This window comes from Typopeltis vanoorti, chromosome 14 (genome assembly GCF_054136105.1).
Source record: "Typopeltis vanoorti isolate ZY-2024b chromosome 14, IOZ_Tvanoo_1.0, whole genome shotgun sequence".
Classification (NCBI taxonomy): Eukaryota; Metazoa; Arthropoda; class Arachnida; order Uropygi; family Thelyphonidae; genus Typopeltis; species Typopeltis vanoorti.
In genome coordinates this window covers 76,624,847-76,648,560 of record NC_143562.1, presented here as the reverse complement: position 1 = coordinate 76,648,560, position 23,714 = coordinate 76,624,847, and the positions used below count along the sequence as shown (strand labels likewise).

At 35.3% G+C, this 23,714-nt stretch overlaps 1 protein-coding gene across 1 annotated transcript in view; it reads left to right on the top strand.

Moving 5' to 3' along the window:
• LOC150099688 (uncharacterized) overlaps window positions 1-22,921 on the top strand; it is a 117,222-nt gene extending 94,301 nt beyond the window's left edge. The window contains exons 4-5 of the mRNA XM_090404042.1: window positions 10,201-10,320; window positions 22,582-22,921. Of these exons, the coding sequence (XP_090260168.1) occupies window positions 10,201-10,320; window positions 22,582-22,765 (304 nt within the window). The 3' untranslated portion in view covers window positions 22,766-22,921. The remainder of the gene's footprint in view (window positions 1-10,200; window positions 10,321-22,581) is intronic.
• Window positions 22,922-23,714: the final 793 nt, after the last annotated feature.

Below are 23,714 nucleotides of genomic sequence, written 5' to 3'. Positions count from 1 at the left end.
AGAAAGAACCTCAACAGAAAGCAATCATTTCTGGAAGACATCAGTAATTTCAGTAATTTCTCTATTTCATAGAGAAATTTTTTAAAAAAAATAAATAAATGGAAAAAATAATAATAATTGTCAGTGAAGTATACAATCTACACTGACCCTTTATTAAATTATGATCTTCCTCATCTCGAGTGGAAAACAGTAGTCTGCTGCATTACATGATATGTGGGTATAAATTATGCGAATGAGCGAATGAGCGTGTTAAATCTTGGGAATATATAACGATATCAAGGAGCTCGTAAGGAAAACGAGTGCCGGATTCCTCCATCTGGTTTTCAAAAGATAGGTTTTCATAGGACATTGTTGGTTAGTTGCTAAACGTACATAGTGGTTTACAGTGTATGTACCCAGAATGACATCAAACTATCTCCCTCTAAGGAAGCATTCATTTTCGTAAAGGATCACGCAGATGAGTGCTCGTGGTGAGTGCAACTTCTCGTAGCGGCTAATGGACAGGTGACTGAAACAATTAACATCGCAAAAGAGTATGTGAAGTCTGGAACAATATCTCGTATAATGATGTGCCACAGTATCACATATGGCATTCCAAAGACAAAAACTCACAAGACCCTCTCTTTATCAAATATCAGGTCGAAACGGTTATTATGGGTATACAATGGGTACAGTGTGTGGGTATAAAAAAATGGATAGCTATGCGTACGGAGCAATAAAAAAAAAAAATCGATGGATCCACCATCTGGTTTCATTACCCAGCAAAATGATATCACAGTGGAGAGGATGTTTTGCCTCTTAGTATTAATATTCTATTTTGCCTATTCACTAATATATCACTAGTGTGGCTTATCAGCATGAGACATATGGCAGTAAGAATTTTTTTGGAAGATAATGAGCCATATCACAGATGTAAGAAAATTATTTGAGGATCACAGAAAAGATCACAAATCAGAGAAACCACACATCTGGAACGGCTGACGAATTCAGTGGCGGTCGCATGTAGGATGTTCTGAATATACTGTACTGCGAGATGTAGAGACACCTCTTTCCATTCAGGAACTGTGAAATGGCTTGCAGTCATCCTACTTACAGATTAATAGCAACGTCATAAAATTAATATCATGGCAAGTACAGTTATTCTTATGACGGGCGATTCACACGATATTGGACAAATGACCGAAATTTAATTATATATCAGCGTGGTTCGAAATCTACCTGAAGTGGCAGAAAAGTTCCTACTTTGCATGTTTACATGTGCGACTTAACCGAATTAATATCACGTTTCCATTCGTCATACGAATTTTAGATAAACATTGTATTAAAAGACTATGAATCATCTAGGAACAAATAGGAACAAATGGAAATCCTGTAAGTCTGCATCCTTCGTGCAATCACATCGATTCAGATCCTTTTTTGCAGACTTACTTTTCAAGCATTTTAATTAAAAAAAGAACAATAAGCCAACTTATTAAAGTGATAGAGTTTATTTTTAAGTACAAGAGTAATGCATTGCTTCAGTGAAACTTTTCGCAGCACCTAACTGTTGACCATTCAATAAAAAGAAATCTTTAAATGCCTTTTATTTCCAAAGGGTTAGGCGAAGCACTTCCGAAGAGAGAGAGATGGGCTGCCAGTCTTCGATTCAATGAATCGAAGTACTATAGACAGATGCCACCAGCTCGCTATTTAAATCCTAACAGGTATATATTACTGTTTGAAATGCTGCGAGTTCTAATATCATTTTTTTTTTTTTGTAATTTACTGAACAATTAAAAACCCAGGAGAAAAAGACAAAACAAACTTACTAACTCGGAAATTAACTGAAAGAAGAAGAGAACTAAAACCGAACCTATAAAGTTCTTTCTTCGAAAGGGATAGCGCTATGGAAGCAAACGCCATTTCTATTTTATTGCCTATTAGCAATTATTTACAATTGTTTCATTATATTTTTCAGTGTTTTAAATGTTCACATAATATTCTAATAATTATTGTGATGATAGTGATTACTTTTTGATGATTCTATCGAGAGCCTTTCTCTCCCCCTCTCCCTCCCTATCTCTCTCTCTCTTTCTGTGTGTGTGTGTGTGTGTGTGTGTGTGTGTGTGTGTGTGTGTGTGTGTGTGTGTGTGTGTGTGTGTGTGTGTGTGTGTGTGTGTGTGTGTGTGTGTGTGTGTGTGTGTGTGTGTGTGTGTGTGTGTTTCTGGAAAAATAAATAACATACCATTCTTTTATCTTTTATACTGGTATTTGTATGTGTACAATTTTAATTCTTAAAACTGGTAAGTTTTCCTTAGATATCCCTATAAGTATTTTAGGTTCTTTTTCTTTTACCAGATATCAATCGCAATATATAATGAGATTTTACCATGTTTAACTGAAGAACTGAGTTCTTCCTATAAGAGTCCAATATGTATATTTTCCTCCATTGACTTTTTTTTTTTTTCTCTCTCTCTCTCTCTTTAAGGCTACATCATTGGCATAGGATAGCAGGCTTGCTTCGTGAGGAAAGGTTTTTTTTTTTTTTTTTAATTACTTGGTTTTCAGCATTTTCATAAAAAGTCTTCAACCAACTTTTGAAGTTTTGACCAAAAAACTTATTCCTTTTATCATCAAAGATGTGTCATATCTAGGGTTGCCATCTTTTGGTAAGTCCAAAGAGGGACACACTTACCAAATATTATTATTATTATTATTATTATTATTATTATTATTATCTGAGACCTCCAGGTAGTCAAGGACTCATCGAAGGAGGTTGTAAATTAGCCAACTCAACTATCATACCTTCCCTTAAATTCATTTACACTAGATGCACTCACTACCCCTAAGGGCAAATTATTCCACTCACTCATTGCTCTCTGGGAGAAAAACCTAGCTCTTACCCCTTTCTTGACTGAGAAAAACCTTAACTTCCATGGATGCGCCGTGGTCTTTCCCAGCCTTCTATATAACGAAAAATTTCATCATTTGAAATGCTTTAACACCCATTCAAAAGTTTATAGCCCTCTATCATATCACCCATCTTTCTCTGTTAACCAGAGTCTGTAATCCACATACAATCTGTCTTCATAATCTAAATCCCATAATCCGGATATAATCTTCGTAACTCTTCTTTGCACCCTTTCCACAGCTTCTTTATCCCCTTGGAACCCGGGAGACCAAATCTGCGAACAGTAATCCAAATGTGGTCTTATCAAAGCCTTACAAAGAGGCAAAATTACTTCCTTATCCTTACATGTCAAGGTTCGCTTCAACATAGCAATTATCCTCTGAGCGATTCATATATTCCTATATGAAAGTCTTCCTCTCCTCTAAATATATAAAATGAAAAAGCCAAAGTTGAATATGTAATTCTAACCTTATAAAAAATTAAAAAATTGAATACATTGGTACCGGTATTAGTGACTTAATAATATTTGTATTTTAAATATAAAGTTGTCCCACTTAGGTGTAATTTGGGACGCTGAAAATTTTCTTAAAATTCAGGTGGCAACCCTAGATTCTCTTTTTCAGTATTTAACACAGTAATAAGCATAGCTTGTTGATCAACTGATAATATTCATATATCAGCTTAGGTGTGGTGTCGAATTTGCTGTATTTTTCCTTGTACTATACATATCTAAGTAGGCCAGAAGTTTCTGTAGATTGCTTCTTCACTCCGTTGGTGAGAATTTGAAATACTGTATAATTTTATGTCTTGCATTCAACAGTGTGACCTCTCAATTTTTATATCCATTAGTTTTTTTTTTTTTTTTTTTCTGATCGGAATATTTTTGGTTTTAAGGTGATATGTCCATTATATATTTTCTCAATGTTCCTCATTTCTTGCTTATGTTTCGCGCACTTCTTTGATCATTCCGATAAACACGTGTTCAAACAGATGAAAATACTTTTTGAACAATTCATTGGATAGATCGTCTTCCCTGAGGGATTTTCTTGCTGGTAAGTGCTTTATTGTATGCCTGCATTCTGAGATTCTTATAGGAGCGTCAGTTTCTCGTGTCTCCTGGTTTAGCTTCAGTATAAATTACAGGAATTTGTTGCGTTCGATAGCATCGCTCCCTTCTTTGAATAGAGCTGCAAAATATTCGTAAGACACCCACACTAAATCTCCGTTTTTTTTTTAGTGTTTCCTTTCATAATGCAGTGCATGTAGTCTTCTTCTTTCGCTGTTGTCTTTCAAAGAACCAGGTTGTGAGTGTTTTTCTTTCGTTATTTTTTATTGCAGGTCTACTTCTATTTTTACTGGTTTCTTAGTCCTGGCTGAATCGTATAAGCTAGTTTTTTTTCTTTTTCTTTTCAGATCTGCTTCCTATTCTGATAGCTGCCTTTTTAATGTTTTATTCTCTAATTGGATTGTTTTTCTGTTTCTGATATTATTTGTTCCGCTGCTGTATTAAATTCAGCTTCTTCAACGAGTTTTTGAATTTTTATAATGGAAAGTTTCTCTTATACAAATTGCTGAATTCATCAGTAAGTGCAGTCTTTAAATTGGTTAGTATATTCCTTATATAGTACTTCAGTTATTTTCTTCTTGTTTTTATCCTTGATCATAACTATTTTTATCATCATATTTACGTGAATGATATACGGAATTTCTTCAATTTTAACTTCTTCATTTAATTCTAATTTTTTTCTTTATTGCTAAGTACATGTGCCTAGTCATTATTTTTAAGAGGCAACGTCACGTACTAATTCAATTTTGCCGTAGTTTTCGAAATGCGGTGTAGCTTATTTATTTGCGATATGCGGTGGCATCCATGCACCATAATTTCCAATTTCTTGGAAGAGTTTATTATTTCGCACGTTACGTTCCTCACTTAATGTTGCCTTTATTTGAACCTCTCTTTAACAGTCAGTGGTTTAAAGGATCACCTTTGGGATAACGATGAAGCACTACGATATGCTGTTAAAAATATTAAATAGGAAGCAAGAAAATCAATCAAAAATCTGAATCTATTCTGGACTAATAGGATAGAATGTGTAGTCTTCCTAATATGTAAATTTACATAATGTTTCATTTGAACCACTCCTCCCATTCTGCAGAAGGATGCACAAAGAAGAGTGTAACTGATGTCAGAAATCTGATCTCTTCTTTTTTCTCTCCCAAGCACAAAAAATTAGGAGAGAAAAAAATTGAGTATAGTCATCACTCCACACAATCCAATGTTTATACTGCTTAAACCTCCATCTATAAAATAGCATTTCTTCATCACTGAAAGGAAGCACGCGATGCCATTTAGCTCTGACTAATTTCCAAATTAGTCAGAGCTAAATTTGGGGTGAAGTGTACTGCAGACAACTATCTCCATTTCGTTATCCCTAACACTATACATTATTGTCTGCAATAAGTTCTACAGTCGATTTTCTTAATTTGCAGGCATGCCCAAATTTTTTAGCTTCAGGATGAAAAGTAAACAAAATACGAAATCTTAGATACATTATATCCAAAATGTTGAAGTTATCTAATTATTCATACCATCCTAAAACAATTTCAGAAAACAATCACCTTCATAGATGACCAGCCACACTGCTATCAAAAACAAAAATCAGCTAACACATTGTAGAGAGTAGGTGGTGAGGCCCTTTCAGTCCTATGTAACTTTTGGAAATTTGGCAGGCAGTTCAGTCTCCACCTGTAGCCGATCAGAAATGGCCAGCCAAGACCATCACTAGTTATAAGTGGCAGTCGATGAATAGACAACTAACATGTGGTGCCATCCCGTGGTCACTAACCCTAAACCATTGTTATTTTCTGAAATAGTGAGAGTTCTACGGTCGATTTTCTTGCTTTTATTTACAGGATAAACAAAACTCGTTTCCAGGAGGATAAACCCACTTTCCCGTGCCACAAATCAACTAAATTGGGAAGTGGTTGAAGAAAGACTTAGAGGAAGTTCCTCTAGTCACGGACCAGACTAAATCTTAAGTCTTTCTTCAGGCGGTCTAATGCAGTGGATGCAAGCACTTCCACCGAGCTACAGTCTCATACTGCAGTTATTAAATTAAATGAATAAGAAATGATGCTAGGCACTGCCATGGTTTTATTGACTAAAAATGTCAATAAAGCCATGTCAAATTTCATGAGAAATAAACAAGAACCAGAGCATTATTACTTTTATTAATTTTAAAATTGCACCTAATTTAGCAATCACATTAAACATTCCATTAATTTCTTTACAATGCTGTGGAGTTACTTGCACATAAATACACACAAATAACAAAAGTTACACCATCTCTTGTATATGTTGACTCCAATACAGGTTAATTCCTTCTGGTGTCATTAACTTGTTTTTGCATCAATAAATAGGAAACAGAAGTTGGAACTATGATTTGATCTTTGATATTAGAAGATAGCACAAAGAAAACTTGGTCATATTTCTTTTCCTTCACTTTCATGTTGAACAAACGTACATTTGATAGTTTCCAAATTTTAAGATATAAGGTAGGGATACGACAAAAACCTAAAAGAGTATTCAATTTATAAGTAAACTGCATCTGATCTGATTTTCCCTTTCAGTCGTTTTTCGACCATAGGTGACTTTGTAGGCATTGCCACAAAGTATTCGTGGTGAGATTTTTACAGAGTAGTTCACCATTGCTTTCCCCAACCCCCTATTATCTGGGCTTGGGACCGGCATATGACTGGGTCTTTCTGACCAAAGGGCTTCGCCTGTACCGACTGAGCTATGGAGGCTCTGTAAACTGCATATCTAACTATATTTGCACTAAACAATATTTATAATCCCAAATTCATTATGTTTGGCTCCCAAATAGATCGCAGTAACCATTAATAAATGCTCAACTTAAAATAACTTCATACAAAATTCGAAATTATTTTAAATAAATCAAAATAGACAGTTATCGTATGAAATAGTATGAGGAGTAAATGAAAATTTGCTAAGTGTACTATGCAGGTCTTTATGCCAAACCCAATCCAATGTCTTGAAACATCAAGAGGAGTGACCACGAGTTTCTACAAACTTTTTCATGACTCATTAGTTAAGAGATCTACTGTTTATCAAAGTGTTGATGGGCTTCCAGATAGCAAGAGTTAACAATACATGAGCTTCATTATTTTCAAATGAACTCAGATGAGAGCAGTGGGAAAATAATCAGATGTCTGACTTTTCCAGCTAATAAAAGACAATATACCAAGAATAGTGCAATAAACAGAAAACATTAAATCAAAGTGTGGCTAGAAATGGTTAATCAATGCAAAATATTAAACATGAGATTGCTATAATTGGTTGAGTAATTGCCTAGTACAGCGCTTCCCAAACTGTGGGCTGTGGCCCCCCTTGGGGACCATTAGTTTTTTTTGAGGGGGCCATGATATAATGAAAACAAAAATCCTGCATATTTCAGCAAACTTATTTCTGATATTAATGAATATCAGAAAACATATGCTTATTCATATAAGTTTCATTTCAAAGGTACTGATAAGAAGCACAAAAAAGCTTACAAACGCAAAATCTTGCGCTCATTTAAAACGGCCAAGTTTTTCGCGCTTTAAATTAATGTTTCATTGCTAGTGTTATAATAAGCATTATAACAATATATGTCTGTATTACGATTTTTTTTCCGATCGGGACCGTGAAATATTTAAATTATTCCAAAGGATTCCTAACCTTTACATCCATAAGTTTGGGAAGCACTGGCCTAGTACATCGGTTCCCAACCGGTGGTACGCGTTGGTTTGCCGACGCGTACCATCTAATTATTGAATTTAATTAGCATTTAATTATTAAAAAAAAATAAATCAACTAACGCCTTTTATTCCCCAATAGGGAGTAGGCGAGGCCTTTATACCCTATCTAGCTTTTGGAGACTGAGTGGGCAGTTCAATCTCCACCGGTAGCCAATCAGAGATAACTGGCCCATGTCTATCACTAATTATAGCAGCCACCGATGAAGAGGCTGGCAAACAGGTGCTGCCATCTCTTGGACCTAACCCTAACAAGATATGTCACTGTCTGAAATAATGTGGGTACTGCGGTCGATTTTCTTGTGTTTACAGGACGAAAAACCTGAGTTTCCAGGAGAAAAAACCCGCTTGCCCATGCCAGAGATCGACTAACTTGGGAACCAGTCGAAGATAGGCTTAGAAAAAGTTCCTCCAGTCGGCGACTAGACTAGAACCTAGGTCTAACTTCGAGTGGCCAAGCGCAGAGGACGCAAGCACCACTTCCAGAGCTACACAGGCCTGAACAAGAGTGTCAGTATTTAAAAACAGCTATTTTAAAAACAAGGGGTACGATTTATAGAAATGGATTTAAAAGGAGTAAACACGTGGAAAAAGGTTGGGAACAACTAGCATAGCACAAACAAAAACTGCAAAGAAGTGTACAATGTTTTTTTTTCTTCTCTCTCTCTCTTAGATGATGTTAGCTGCTACTGCTAACATCATCTGAGAAATATTAATAGTAATGGTTTTTTTCTCTTTAAAGTTAATTATTAAGAACAAAGTGGTTATGAATGGAGTATTCCAAGTGCAGTTTTAAGGCAGTTGTTTATATGTGCAATAACAATTTACATTCAACTATTACGAACAGAATTTCACTTATTGCTGATTATATGTTGGGTAGAGTAGTAAATTCTTCTGAAGGCCTTATCACTTTTCATCTTTGAAAAGATTAAAATTGTTGATACAGAAATGTACACTAAAATAAAAATATATAATACACTAAAAATATATAACATGGAGAAATTTAAGTTTATGTAATTTGACAAGGTAGTATTTTATTAATATAAATACAAGTTTAAATTGGACATGCTTTGGAAAATAGTTCATGAATATGAGTTGGAATGGTTTCATTGGTAATAAATTTCAGTTCAGTAACCATGTTAGAAAGGCAGTTAATAATAAAGCCCAGCTTGTTGGTTTAATTAAAAGAAGCTTCACCTGTACAAGGAAGGAGATTATAGTATCTTATATGAGTATGTGATTTTTTTAAATGGAGAACCCATCCATGAGAGGTTAGTCAACCTATAGATACTAGTACCGTGGATGGAACAATAATCTTTTATCTGAAAACCCTACTCAGAGGAAATTCACTAAATATATGAAGAAATTGTATCATCATCACAGTAATGAGATCTGGTTAGTTAATTAATTTATAAGGTTTATTTTTTAATATTAGGGTTTGGACTAAGTGGAATGGTCATCAGCAGTGGATTATAGAAACAGCACACAGGTGAAAAGAAAAAAACAATCAAATAATTGCTGAACATATAATACATCTGTTCAACACATTTAAAATATATTTAAATATATTCAACATAACTGTTGAATGTTGAAAATTTATTTATCACTAGGTTAGACTATAATAGATTTAGTTTAATCCTTTATCCCAGTGAGAGCAAACAAAGTTTGCGCCTGAAAATATCTTCAGGACTAAATATAGTGTTGTACTATCTTATCCAGTAAGTAGTGCAACACCAAGGCAACTCGTGGCAAAGGTGGAGCAAGCTACCAGGCACTTCTAACCCAGTATCTCCCATAATGCAAAACACATTTCCTATGTGGATATGTATACTGTTATGCATTAAAGGGATTGGCCATCTACCCAGACTAGTTTCGACCTTTATTGAGGTCTCTTCAGTGGGAGCCAGGCTCAGAGCTGGAGATTCCAGCTCTGGGCCTGGCTCCCACTGAAGAGACCTCAATAAAGGTCGAAACTAGTCTGGGTAGATGGCCAATCCCTTTAATGCATAACAGTATACATATCCACATAGGAAATGTGTTTTGCATTATGGGAGATACTGGGTTAGAAGTGCCTGGTATCTTGCTCCACCTTTGCCACGAGTTGCCTTGGTGTTGCACTACTTACTGGATAAGATAGTACAACACTATATTTAGTCCTGAAGATATTTTCAGGCGCAAACTTTGTTTGCTCTCACTGGGATAAAGGATTAAACTAAATCTATTATAACTGTTGAATACATTTAAAATATATTTAAAGCATATATTTCATTTATGTGCATATTTTCACATATTTTTTATTACCTTTAAAAGTTGAATTTGTCTTTGAACTTTATTCCAAAACTTATTTATGCCTTATTCCATTAGAGTAGTTTAGTCTGTTTTTTTTTTTTTTTTTTTTTTTTTTAACTGACACAGACTAGCTTTAAGTAAAATTTATTGTTACTTAAATAAATATTTAAAATTAAAATTATTGCCATTTATTTTTCCAACAGATGGTATCATGGTTCAATTAACAGGTTAGATGCAGAAAATGTACTTAGGTTACAGAAGGAAGGCAGTTACCTCATAAGGAACTGTGAAAGCTCTAAGCATGACTATTTCCTCTCTCTGAAGTAAGAATATTCTAATATATTCTGTAAATAGTTCAATAGTAACTTATAGCTGATAAAGCATGTATATCAAACTTCAAAATTCCAGTTAAATCTTAATTAAAGTAATAATGGAGTTTAATACAAGTTAAAAAGTTGTATTAAACTCCATTACTGAGGGTGGAAGTGGAAGGTATGAAGATTCAGTTGAGGACAGTGAATTTGGAGATTAGCAAACTTGAGAACAGGGTTAATTGATACAAGAGAAATAACAGTACACGTGAGGAAAGACAGAAAGTCATGAGAAAGAAATGGAGGGAGTGGGACTGAAGGGAAGAGTGAATGGTATGAAAAGAGCTGTAGGTAGCATAATATATGGAAAGTTGATGACCTAGAGTGTGCAGAGTGGAATGTCAGAGGAGGGGGAGGGGCTGTTCAGAGGAACAGTACAGAGGGAGAGGGTATATGACTATGTCAATAAGGTGAGGTCAACATGTGATAGATGATATGAATGACTTCAGAGGCAGCATGAATCAGGTAGTGAAAAATCTGCGATTGATGTTCAAGTTTTTCAGCAGAACAGCGTGAGAGGGAAGATGGCGAACGTGTTGCCATCTTCAACTCTGTATTATCATATAGAGTTGAAGTGGAGACAACAGTCATGAATGACATGATAGTGGGAATGTGTAGAATATATGAATGCTTGGAGCACATTTGGTGACACTATAACATTGTAAACAAGAGATGGATTGCATCAGAACATGGAAGGACACAAGCATTTGGTTATTGTTGTCTGGAAGGTGAGAGTGTTGGGACAGAGAAACTTAGAGTTGCATAGGTGGAACATTTTTTCAGGCCTCCAATAAGCATGGTAGTGGTCTCACACTGGGTAATGAAATTTATCTCCCACCTAAAGATAATCTCAAGCATCCATATCACCAGTGGGATTTGAACCCACAACCCTACTGACTGGTAAATATGTATGCTAACCACTTGACCAACAAGTGAATGATCTTGTGGCATTGATAGATCCAGTTTGTTTGACTGCTATTAGTATCAGTGAAATGTGGTTGACAGAAAATGATGTCCTGATAGGAACAGAAATAAAAGGGCATAGTAATTTTAGCAGGATAGGGAGTGTAAACAGGGTGGTGAAGTGTTACATATAAGTAATGTACTATGCCCTCTCAGGTTTAAGAACTGAGAGGGAAATGGTAGTGATAACTTTGAGCGGTATATGGCACAAGACAGGGATGAGAAGGATAGAATATTCAGTAAAATGTTGCTATAGGCTAGAAAAAATAGAAGTGATGAACAGGGAAAGGTTCAGGCAAATTTTAGTTTGGCAAGTGATCATTATGAGTGATTTTAACTATAGTAAAATAAATTAGACAGATGAAACAGCATACAGTAATAAGGGTACTGAATTTCTGGAATTCTTTAGGGACAAATGTCTTAGGCAACATGTGGTGGAAGGAACCCAAGAGTCCAGAGCATCAGATTTGGTGCAGAGAATATAGTTGAGATATTTAATGAGCACTTTATAAAGATCTTTAATCTTTGTGAATGTGACATCATGGAGAGTTTGAGAGCAGCAGATGAGGAGGAGGAGAAACTGACTGTGAGTGAGCAAAAAGTGGTGGTATATGGGGAATTGAGCAATTACGATATTAATAAGCCTGTGGGACTTGATGATATATCACCACATATTTTGAAGAAATGTGCCAGGGAGTTGACATTTGCCTTGGCATATTTGTTTAATATGAATCTTGCATTGGATCAAGTTCCAAAGGAATGGAAAGAAGGTAAGACTGTACCACTTCCTAAGGGAGGTGACAGAACTCAAGCATCAAATTATAGTCCAATCTGTGTGTCAGGTGTTGTAGTTAAAATGTTGGAGAGGCTAGTGAAAACCAGGATCCAGAATTGGGTTGAAAACAGTGGTATTATCTTTGATAGAGAGCACAGAATTGCTAAAGGGAGGACATGTTTTTAGTAATCTACTTATTACAATAAGGTGACAGTTGTATCGGATGTGAGAGATGAATACACAGTGGTATACTTAGATTTTGCAAAGGCTTTGATAGATTATTACCACATGATAAGTTGATAATCAAACTATAACAGATGCAACTGGATATTAGACTAGAGCACTGGATTGGAGATTGGCTATGTGAAAGGTATCAGGAAGTTGTGTATGGGGGGAGCAATATCCTGGAAGAGGAAAGTCAATAGTGGTGTGCCTCAGAGGTCTATTTTAGGGCCACTGCTGTTTAGCTTATATGTTAATGATATTGGGAAAGATTTGAATGGGGATATTTAGTTGCTTGTAGATGATGCAAAGTTGAGAAGAACTATGAGGAGTAGAGCAGATGTTGTACCTTACAAGAAGACCTGAATAGATTGAGTGAATGGGTATGAGAGTGGGGATGCCGGTTCAATGTTGTGAAATGTAAGGTTTTAAAATTTGGAAGTAAAAAAAAAGAAGGAATGTAGAATTTACTCTTGGTGATATATATTGTTGGAGGCCATGGAAATAAGAGATCTTGGGATGATGGCGAATAAGGATCTAAAATTTAGAGGACACATTGCCAAAATTGTGAAGACAGCACAATGAATTCTGGCAATGCAGAAGTATGGAGATTTGGTTCCATTGTATAAGGCCTTGATTTTTCCACATATGGTCTATGCAAAAGTATGAAGAAATATTGGCAAGGGTCCAGAGGGGATTGACTCAGGTAGTTTATGGTCTCTGGAATATTGAGCATGAAGAAAGGTTGAGAAGAATGCAATTTGCAGTCTACTGGATAGGAAGAAGAAGGGTGATATGATAGAGATATACAAGTTGGTAAGGGGGTTGTTATGGGATTAATGTTGAAGTGGGTTTTTCAAAAAATGGTGGAAAAACAAGAAGTAATCTCTGGAAGTTGATGAGGGTGTGAGCAAGTGAATAAGCAGGTTTTTACATGGAGAGTTGCAAATGATTGGAAGCATTGCCTGAGAGTATGGTGTCTGCAGAGAATTTGAATGTATTTAAGGCACAGTATGATGAGCTGTGTGTGTGCGTGTGTGTGTGTGTGCGCAAAGGGACCTTCTGGCAATGAATCTTTGACTCCATGGGAGATAATAATCATAATCAGATGATCTGGTTGTGATGGAGATGTCATCCTTTTCCCTGGCTAATAAAAGTAACCATTTAGTCTTGACCTTCCCCCAGCCAATGTCTCATATCCTATGGTACTGCAATAATGACAAATTGGATGATCCCTCAGATTTCTACATCTCTTCTCCATGGTCTGATTATTGTTTTTGCTCTCCTAATCTAAAACACCTGCTCTGAGCTAATGACTAAGAACTCATAAAGAAAACATCATTAAATCCAAATCAGACTTTGTTTTGGATCAAATGTTAAAAAGCTAACCTTCTGCTCAAATGAACAATTGAACTTTAAGTTCAACTTGTACAACATAATCTCTGCCTTAATTCCACCTCTCATATCTTGATAGAACTCTAGTAACATCATCGATGGGAGATCTCTTGGCATTAGTCTTTTCCTCCAACTCTTGTATAGAAAACTAAGGCAAAACTCTTCTCACTTTGCAAATTGCTCATAGCATGCCTCCTCTGATCTTTTACCAGAAAGATCAGAAAAATCCTAAACAGTTTGATACTAATAAGCCTCTTGTTCAGATAGTATCCATACAATTATGCTAAAAACTTGTGCTCTTGAATTAACACCTATCCTGTATTGTCTATATAAGCTGTCATAGTCATCTGGCTCAACCACATGGAAGCAAGCCTTTATCCAGCCTGTTGCAAAAGAGGGAGATGAAACTCAGCCATCAGTTATTGTCCCAATGTCCTTATCTCAATGCTCTTAAGTAATGGAGAAGTTCATGAACAGCCAACTTATTCACTACCTGGGATACCCACCAATTAATTAGCAATCATAATTTGGATTTCACCACTCCCATTCCATAGTAGATATCCTAGCTAACCCTATCTACCTTAGCTTACAAGCTATGGAAAAGTTTGGAGAAAATCCCCACAGTTACTACTGATACTCCCAAGAACTCTGAGTCTAGCATTCAGACCTTCTTACTAAGCTACGATCTTTTAGCCCGATTCCTGCACTTCTTAACTGGATTGAGAACTTCCACTCTCTGGTCATTTATTGCATGTCAAGTGGTTGGTTCACTCTTATCCGATTTCTCTATCAATGCTAGATACTCCAGGACTCTGTGCTTTTCTTTCTACACTCTTCTGCTTATATGCCAACTGGCCTTCTCTCAGTAATCTCAAATTCTATCCATAGTATTGCTGATGACAATCCACTCCATTCTTCTTCTTCATTCACAAAACCTTGTAGTTCCCAAATGATTCAAGCTTCAAGATCTATAACCATGGCCTTAAAATTGATCTCCTCACCATTCTCAAGGGAATGAAGATAATCTAGTGAATTTGAATGCTATCAAAACAATAAACAGTTTTAATGGAACGTGCACTAGACACATTTAAATAACTTTCATGGCTTACACATGTAACAAAAATTGTATAGAATTTTGTTCAAAAACTCCAATGTATTTCATCCAATGTTACATAGACATCGTCAGGGAGACAGACATTCAAAACATGAGTAAGAATGAGTCATAAATCATGCATATATTAGCTCATATCTCACTTGCAGCGGAAGTGTATAATTACACTATTAGAGTTCAAAGGAACAATTATTAAAAATAGTGTTGTAGATAAAAATAATTATTAATTACAAGAAAAAAAAATTATGAACAATTAATAGTGATCACTTCCCAAAACTTGGAGATTGGCATGCAGTCTGATTAGTTGAGATTCAGACACTTTTCATAGCATTTCACATGTTTCAAGGAAAAGATTATCAAATTTAAACTTGCTGGAATGAAGTATTTTCAGAAGAGTTCATATGATCAGCTCTTCTGATTCCCTTTTGTTAAAATGAATAAAATTAAAGGCATTTTGTTATAATAGATACAACAAAATTACTATTTAAAATTATTGATAATTATCATCCTTCTACCAGACTACAATCCGATGTGAAAAGAATTTCAATACCTACCTTAAAGAAACCTCACAAACAGCAAGGATTCTTCATAAATTCAATCTGTATACCTCCTTCAAACCAGCTCAGAAACTGTCTTCTTTCCTACCATCTACAGAGGATACATTACCATATCTTTCCTTATCAGGTGTGTATCAAGTGTCCTGCTCATGTCATCTTTGTTTTTTGGACAGACCTGCCACTCTGCCTTGATTAGAATCGAAGAACATCAAGACTATATTAAATTTTGGGAATATGACAAGTTTGGCCTTGCTTCTCACACTAACACTAGGCACAGAGTTCTTTGGAACTAGACAAAACTTTGTTCCAGCAAGTTTAAATTTGTTCATCTTTTCTTTGAAAAGTGAAATGCTACAAAATTGTCCAAATCTCAACCGATCAGAATGCAGTATAATCTCCACGTTTTGGAGATTATCATGCAATCTACAGACAAAAAATACTAGTGGTGGTAGTGGGCAGTAGGTGGTGCTGGTGTAAGTGATGATGATAGTGGCAGTTCGCTGTAGTTGGTGGATTAAATGCTGGAGACGGAGAGTTCTGGGGTAGGTGCCCTCCCTTGATGAGGCTTTGGACTCCTTGGAGGTGGTCGTCATCTCAACAATTTAGGTATAGGGTTTTAATGACCTGTTGCTACTTGCAGATGAGTTTGATGTTTCCATCTTAATCTTGGATGTCCATGGTCTCTTCTTCCTGTAGGTTTATATTCTAGTGTTCTACTTTAGGAATTGTTATTCATTCTTTCTATCTATGTGGTGTAGCCAATTTTGCTGATATTCTTTCTTCTATTTCTTGTATAATATTTTTTGTATGTAATCGTTCTCTTATTTCTGTGTTTTTCTTTTTATCTAATCTAGTGAGTACCAGGAGAGGTCTTAGAAATTTCATCTGTGCTGCTTCCAATCTTTTTTTTTTTTTTTTTTGTTTTAGAATCCAAGTTTCACTTCAAAATTTGAGACATGTTTAGAAGTCATATTATGTAATCTTAATTCAGTTCATGTAATAATAATAATAATAGTAATATAATGGATTGTTAAAAATGAATAACAATCCTAAACTGATATTTTGTTGTTTTATTCAATCTTGTGGCTACTATACTCTTCTAATCAATCAATGTATAACTCTCTGCCTGAATGCAGAGAAATTACTGTAAATTAATGCCTATTGATTTTTTGTATATAAGATTGCTATTTTCGATTTTTAAAAAAATTTTAAAACAAACAAAATATATATATATATATATACTGTCCGATCACAGATGCGAGACCCCTCAGTGCATGGCAGAAGAAGGTGAATCCATTCCGATAATTGGGTAATCAATGATGAGTGTTTATTATTATAAGTTGGAAGATTAGCTTTTCTTTTATAAAAATTATAGCTTTTAAAGTGGTAACTATTTTGCTTGTACAACAGTTGGAAAATTTTACGTATAAAGTACTTGATTTCGTGTGTTGGTGGCGAATTCGTACATCGCCTTATTCCTTTCTGCCCTTCGACATGAATTGACTCTTCTTGGCATTTTGCCAGCCAGGGTTCTCTCATGTGTGGTCGGACAGTATATATATCTATCCAACAGCATCAAAGCAAGCTTTTACATACACACCCAACAGCATGGAAACAAGCTTTTATCCAGCCTTTTCCTAAAGGAGGAAAATCAAAGCCATTGGTCTAATTATTGTCCTGTTACTCTCTCTACAACACTCTCATAAATAATGGGAAAGGTATTTAATACTTGAACACCCCATAATTAGTGATCACCAATATGGATTCTACCACTCTCGCTCTATAGCAGATCTAGTTAACCTTACCTTCCTTTGGACAAAAGTCATGGAGAAGCCTGAGTAGTTGTTTGATGTTTCCAAGGCACTTAATTGGAATCTGGTAGCATAATAAGCTACATGTTATGGTCTCTCACCCATGCTTCATGAGTGGATTACCTCTCTAGTCATTCACTACATATCATAGTGGATGGTCTTCTCTTATCTGATTTTTCTATCAATGCCAGAATTCCCCCCAGGATCAGTGCTTTCACTTACACTCTTCCCCCTATACATCAGTGATCTTCTGTCATCACTGATTCATTCAATTCTATTCATAGTTTTGCTAATGATAATGCACACTATTCCTCTTCTTTATTTACAAGATCTTGTATTGCTCAAATGACTCAAGCTTCAAGATCTTCTATTAGAAAAAACCTTAAATACCATTCTCAATGTGGATCAAGATAATCCAGTAAATTCTAATGCTACCAAAATTTTATTTCCCAGAAGAAAGACTACACTTCACTCTCCCTCCCTCTCTCTTTCGATAACAATTCTACTCATCAACCAAGATCAGCTTTCTATTCTTGGCTTAAACATATTATGTCCACAGCCTCTTCAGTTTCCAAAAAGCTTGATATTCTCTTTTGTTTTAAGTAAGATTTCTCTTCTGCTCAATTCTTAATGCTTTCTAAATCCCAAATCCACATAAACTCAGATTAGTTCACACACCAAAAAACTCCCACCAAAAACCTTCCTCAGAATAGTTTACTTTATCCAAAAGATAGCTAAGAGCTTAACAAATGACCCGATGCCCCTTTACGGACTCCCACCAGTTGCTTTCCACAGAGAATACAACTGGAGGGAGAGCAGGTGCTTTGTTTCATCATTGTCTTTTCTATAGATATTTCCATGGATACCACTCCACTGAACAGGCCATCACCATTCTGTTTTTCCTGTATTCAAGCATGAACATGGGCAGCTGCTGGTCAGCATCCACATATGGCTCAGCTCCAAATTTATGAAACCAACTTCTCATCCTCTTACTTCACCATAGACTCTTTTCTCTAGTCTTTCCTATACCACTTTCCTCATTGAATACAGCTCCCAGCTCTTCACAAAACATAATAACAAATTTCTTTCTTCTTTCTAGCACTTATTCACACATTGCACTGTTATAGGTCTTGAGAGCATATGCCGGCCTGGTTGGTCGAGCCATTAGCGTATCTGCTCTCCAGCCAAGAGGCTGCGGGTTCGAATCCTGCTGTGAGCATGGATGTTTGTGATTGTCTGTGGAAACACTAGTGTGGTGAGTGGCAGATGGTATTGGTGTAGTTGGATTGAGTGGTGGAGACAGAGAGCTGTAGAGTAGGTGCTCTCCCTCGATGAGTCTTTAGACTCCCTGCAGGTATCACGTAATAACAATAATAATAATAATATCCAATATTCCAAAGTCCTCATGGTATTTTTGCTATAAGCTTCTGTACCCTTTCTCAAGTTTCCTAATCTCCTTGAAGTTCTGATGACCTACTTGGTACACAGTAGTCCAGATGAAGTCAGATAAAGCTTCTATACAGTGGAAACTGCCTCTTTATCTCTAGAGTATGCGCTATATTAACTCCTTGTCACTCATCACCCCAAGATCGCTTGCCACCTCCTTTGGTATAATTCTTTCAGCAGAATGCACAGCTTTTCATTTCTGAATCCCAATGTTTAAACCCTTGCACTTATTCACATTGCAGCTTGCTACTATCCCCTACTCACCTGCTTACATATTCTGCCTGTCCAGATCATCCTCAGGAGACACTGCATCAGCATCACTTCTAATAACAGTAATACTCCCCAGCTTCACATAATCCCCCCCTCAAAAATAAAAACTGCATCTCTCCACAATCCACTTACAATATCATTAACAAAGAATAACCAGTAATGGCACTAGTATTTATTCATTCATTCTTGTTGCAGAACCTTATCATATTCCTCTTTCTTTGTACTGCTCCCTCATATACAACTATTTGATATCTGATTAGATTAGCTATCTTTGATTGCTGATCCAATTCACTAGTCAAAGCATTCTTCTCATCAACTATTGTGTTAAAATGTGCTTGGATTACTAAAACAAGACTACTCCTTTAATAAATCCATATTAGCCTCTATAATGAATCTCACCCTCATTCACCCATTCCTGTAGATGAGCCTTTATGATTATTATTATTTTCACTACCTCCAATGAAATGCAAATTGGTCTATAGGAATATGCTTCCATTTCAGTACCATATGTATGCAACAGCAATATCTTACCCTTTCTGCTCCTTATACAGTTGAACTGTTTCAAGACCCACTAAACAACTAGTTCACTGGTTTTGTCATTTTCTTAGCATATCCCCTTAAAATATGTGGTGAAATGTAATCTCTTACCACCACCATCCCTGTTAGCATTCAGAGCATTTAATATTCCAAACCAATTCATTTCATTCACTGCAGTCCCTCAACCTGTCTCCTCCCTTCAGGAATGAAACCAGTTCCACACAAATGAAATATTATAATAAAGTGATCATTAAAACAGTTCTACTTTGTCATCTGCACCAGTCACATAATCGCCCCCTCTATCCACCCAAATCATTCTTCCATAATTATTTATTAGCCACATAATGAAAGAGATCCAAGAGAAATCCAAGAGTTCTGGACACCATCCCCTTTAAGAATGTATATTTCTTTATTGACACATCAAAATTATAATATCACTCTCAGTTCAATGAAATTTATCATGTTGAATCTTGAATGGTTTTATTTTTGTTTGAGTATGTGATTCTAACCCCTGGAAGGCTGTATCTACAATACCTAGTGCTATGAGTGACTAAGAAATTTTTCTTTAAGTTTTAGTAATATTATGTGTAATTCACCTTATCCTCAGGACAGGTATGACTTAGAAGGGCTTAAGAGGATAGCTCTGTAACAGGCCAGTAGACCTAACACATAGAAAGAAGAAGAAGATATATATATATATATATATATATTTTTTTTTTTTTTTTTAATTTATTTTTTACTTAATCTGCTCTAGAGACCAAACATGGAACTTTTTCCAGTCACTTCACACCTTCCAGTAAATCCAAAATCTCAAAATTTTCCTTGCCTTTGAAGAAGATTTTGCAAAAGCCACTGAACATATTCCTTTATAAAAACACTGCACAATCATATGTATGCATTCATTTCAACTTGCCATGTTGGCAAGAAATTAAGAACTACTGGAATGTTAATATATGCTTGATCTGCCAGCCTGGTTGACTGAGTGGTTAGTGCATCCCTTTTCCAGCCAAGAGGCTGCGGGTCTGAATCCTGCATAGGCATGGATGTTTGTAATTTTCCTCTCCCAATATGGACTGGGTCACCATAGGAGTAGTAGACCCAAAACCTCCTGCAATGGGAGAGGCCTTCACCCTGCAGCGGGTAGAAAAATAGGCTGTTTGTTTATTTATATGCTTGATATTGAATTTGTCTGATAACATAAAGAGTATTCTGTTTGAGTTGTATCTTCAATTATATATATATATATATAATTGAAGTAGTAATGGCATACTTCATGCAAACAACTCAGTTGCTTAAAACTTAAAGCAACCAAGTTGCTTACACTTTGTTGGCTCATGACAATAAACCTATCATATCATGTTAGCTAGATAAAACAAAATGGGAAAGATATTATTTCATTTTATTATTTTAAAATGATATTTTAAAAATCTACCTCAAAAACTCAGAAGGTTAAACAGGAAGCAGAAATGAAATTTACACTGCTGGAAGGATGGTGCACTAGTGTGCTGTTTTTGTGACTCCAAACATTAGCAACTGTATGATTATTCTAAATGATGCTTTGATATTGCTCCTAATTATATTACTATTAAGTTTAACAACATGCTCATTATATAAAAGGATGCCCCCACGTGATCAGCCTCACTGGCTGTAATCTTGTAGTGGTATGATTAAGACAAAAGAAAACTGAAGAATACTTGTGCCTAATATAAATCAAGAAGAGTAAAGAATGACTCATGCTATATTTTTACTAATAGTAAAAAAATCTATCTCAAAAACTCTTGAAGATAAAAAGTTGTGATATAGTCTTCATTCTTCAACTGTTATTAGTAATCAAATGGCACAAGCTGTAGATTGGATAATGCGAAAACAGTAGCCAAAAACAAAAATAACAAGCATGTACCATACAGTAATCCCCCCCCCTTATCTGTGGGGGATACATTCCAAAAACCCCCATGGATACCAGAAACTGCAGATAGTAATGAACCCTATATATATACACACACTATATTTTTTCCTATACATACATACGTATGATAAAGTTTAATTTATAAATTACGTATAGTAAGAGATTAACCAAAATAACTATTTAAAAAAAATTATAACAACATACTGTAATAAAAGTTATCTGAATGGAATTTTAGCAACTTCAGCATACTTTTTTTTAATTATTTATTTATTATTTTATGAAGTCAAGAACTTTCACCTTTTCACGTAAAAGGAAGCACTTTATGGCTTCTCTTTGGCATATCCAAATTGCCAGCATCACCACTCTTGTGCTTTGGGACCATTATTAAGTAAAATAAGGGTTACTTGAACACAAGCACTGTGATACTGCGACAGTCAATCAGATAACTGAGAAATACTCAGAATGGCAGGCAATTTATAAATTTATTTCTGGAATTTTCAATTTAATATTTTTGGACTGGGGTTGACAGCGGAAAGCAAAGCCGCAGATAAGGGGGGAGGGGACTATGGTACCCATATATGGTACTAATGTACTACAGGGTGATCAACCAATCTCTTATGTATGGGCCCAACATAAAAATAAAATTTTAAAAAATGGGATATTTTAAAACAAAAGGAGCTCAAAACACCAGTATAAAAGGAAAATTAGTAAAAAAACTTAAAACTTTATAATATAAATATAAAAAAACATGAAAGATTAATATGCCTAGAAAACTTATTGGATGAAATAAATGATAAAAATTATGGTATGTGTGTGAGCTGTTTCAAGCATTGCATCATCTTCAGAGAAAAAATGTGAAGAGCACTCTTCCAAGGAAAAGTCAATAAATAATAACTATGTTCATGGATATAGCTATCATTCATTCACTTTCCCTTGAAAGGGCACTCTTCTCTTTTTTTCTCTGAATATGATGCATGATGCAATGCTCAAAAAGAAGAATCAGTTTTCTTTTTCTTCTCTCTTTCTCTCTCTCTCTCTCACACGCACACACACACACATTGAAAGCAACTGTTGCACTCCTGGGGGTAAAAAACTGAATTCTGCATAATTAACCATAAATGTAAGGAAATTGCTATATTTTAATATCATAATTGGTTTAGCACAGATTTTACCCATAAAATTGACTAAGATAAGATCTTTCTTTTCTCTTCCTGCTGCAGGAGTGCACGTGGATTTATGCATATGAAGATTGCATCCATTGAAGGCAAGTTTATTCTAGGTCAAGGAAGTCAGCCATTTGATTCCATTCCTCAAATGGTTCATCATTATTCCATACATCGGATGCCCATCAAGGGAGCAGAGCACATGGTCCTTCTCCATCCTGTCATTGATCAGTTACTATAGCAACAGTCACTTTCTGATAGGATGGGACACTTCTGATACCTGGTAGCTGCAGATGTAATTATATTAGTTACACAGTTTATATAATGTCCACAGTCCCGGGACCAGTTGCCAAATGTAAATTTGACTTAATATTGTTCTCATAAAAAAGAGACAAGAGCTGTGTATTATTATTATTATTTCTGATATCCAGTTAACATGTTTTTATTTAGACTATGAAGAAGATATATTAACTTTTGACTCATTATTTGATTATATCTCACAGACTATGCTCTTTCAGTGATCAAATCATTTCTGAGACACACCTAACCTTGCTTTCATTACGTTACACTTATCATTTATGCTTTTATATTTGCTACCATATTCCATAGAAAAAAAATAATAATAAATGATACTCCTATCACATTCTTTATAAAAGATAAATAAAGGATCTTCCTATCACATTACACAATAACAAATATGCATCTGCCCTGCACAGAGCATATATTACACACCATTTTTGTAAATTAATGTTATTTTTTTTAACACTGATCATGTTTTAATTTCCATTACATAAAATTTTTGATGAAATGCAATTTCTTGGCATGCTATTGTTCTCACCATAGCAATAACATCAAATAAAAACAGCACTAAATTGTAGATGATGGCAAATTTCTTAAATGAACTAGTTAACCTTATTGCAGTGTTCCTGAAGATGTGGCTGCTGTCATCCTGATAGTAGAATGGTAGTTGTATTTCTATATACAGAGTGTTTCAAAAGAGGGTATTCAACTTTGAATGACAATAGAAGGTACATAGTGATAGATGAACAATTTTTATTAACATGCAAATGTAACGTAACATAACACTTATTTTCAACTTAAGTTTCAACACAGACAGTTAAAGTTTAATATGACTGTCTCCAGTAATTCTGCAGACGTCCCATCTATAATCAATTTCAGAGAATATCTGG